This window comes from Phaethon lepturus, unplaced genomic scaffold (genome assembly GCF_000687285.1).
Source record: "Phaethon lepturus isolate BGI_N335 unplaced genomic scaffold, ASM68728v1 scaffold31717, whole genome shotgun sequence".
Classification (NCBI taxonomy): domain Eukaryota; kingdom Metazoa; phylum Chordata; class Aves; order Phaethontiformes; family Phaethontidae; genus Phaethon; species Phaethon lepturus.
This window is the reverse complement of record NW_010551660.1, coordinates 1,598-1,858: the sequence shown is the minus strand read 5'-3', so window position 1 is coordinate 1,858 and position 261 is coordinate 1,598. Positions and strand designations below refer to the sequence as shown.

Sequence of the window (261 nt, the reverse complement as noted above, 5' to 3'; positions counted from 1 at the left end):
GGTCTGGCGACGGCACTGCGGCCTCCGAGCTGGACAAGATGGCCGGGGGTGGCAGTGGTGGGGGGACGCGGGGCTGGCGGGAGGCGGTGCTGTGCCGTATGCTGCGGGAGGTGGGAGCGTTGGCCAGGCAACCCCAGCTCCGGCTCTGGTCCTTGTGGTGGGTCTTCAACTCGGCCGGTTACTACCTGATGCTGTACTACGTGCAGATCCTCTGGAACGAGATCTACCCCGCCACGGACAACTGCCAGGTGTACAATGGAG

General features: G+C 65.9%; 1 protein-coding gene across 1 annotated transcript in view; it reads left to right on the top strand.

The window, feature by feature from the left end:
- LOC104623801 (folate transporter 1-like) overlaps positions 1-261 on the top strand; it is a gene marked incomplete at its 3' end in the record, with an annotated part of 2,489 nt that overhangs the window by 1,379 nt on the left and 849 nt on the right. The window contains exon 3 of the mRNA XM_010290990.1: positions 30-261. This exon is cut by the window's right edge and continues 1 nt beyond it. Within this exon, the coding sequence (XP_010289292.1) occupies positions 30-261 (232 nt within the window). The remainder of the gene's footprint in view (positions 1-29) is intronic.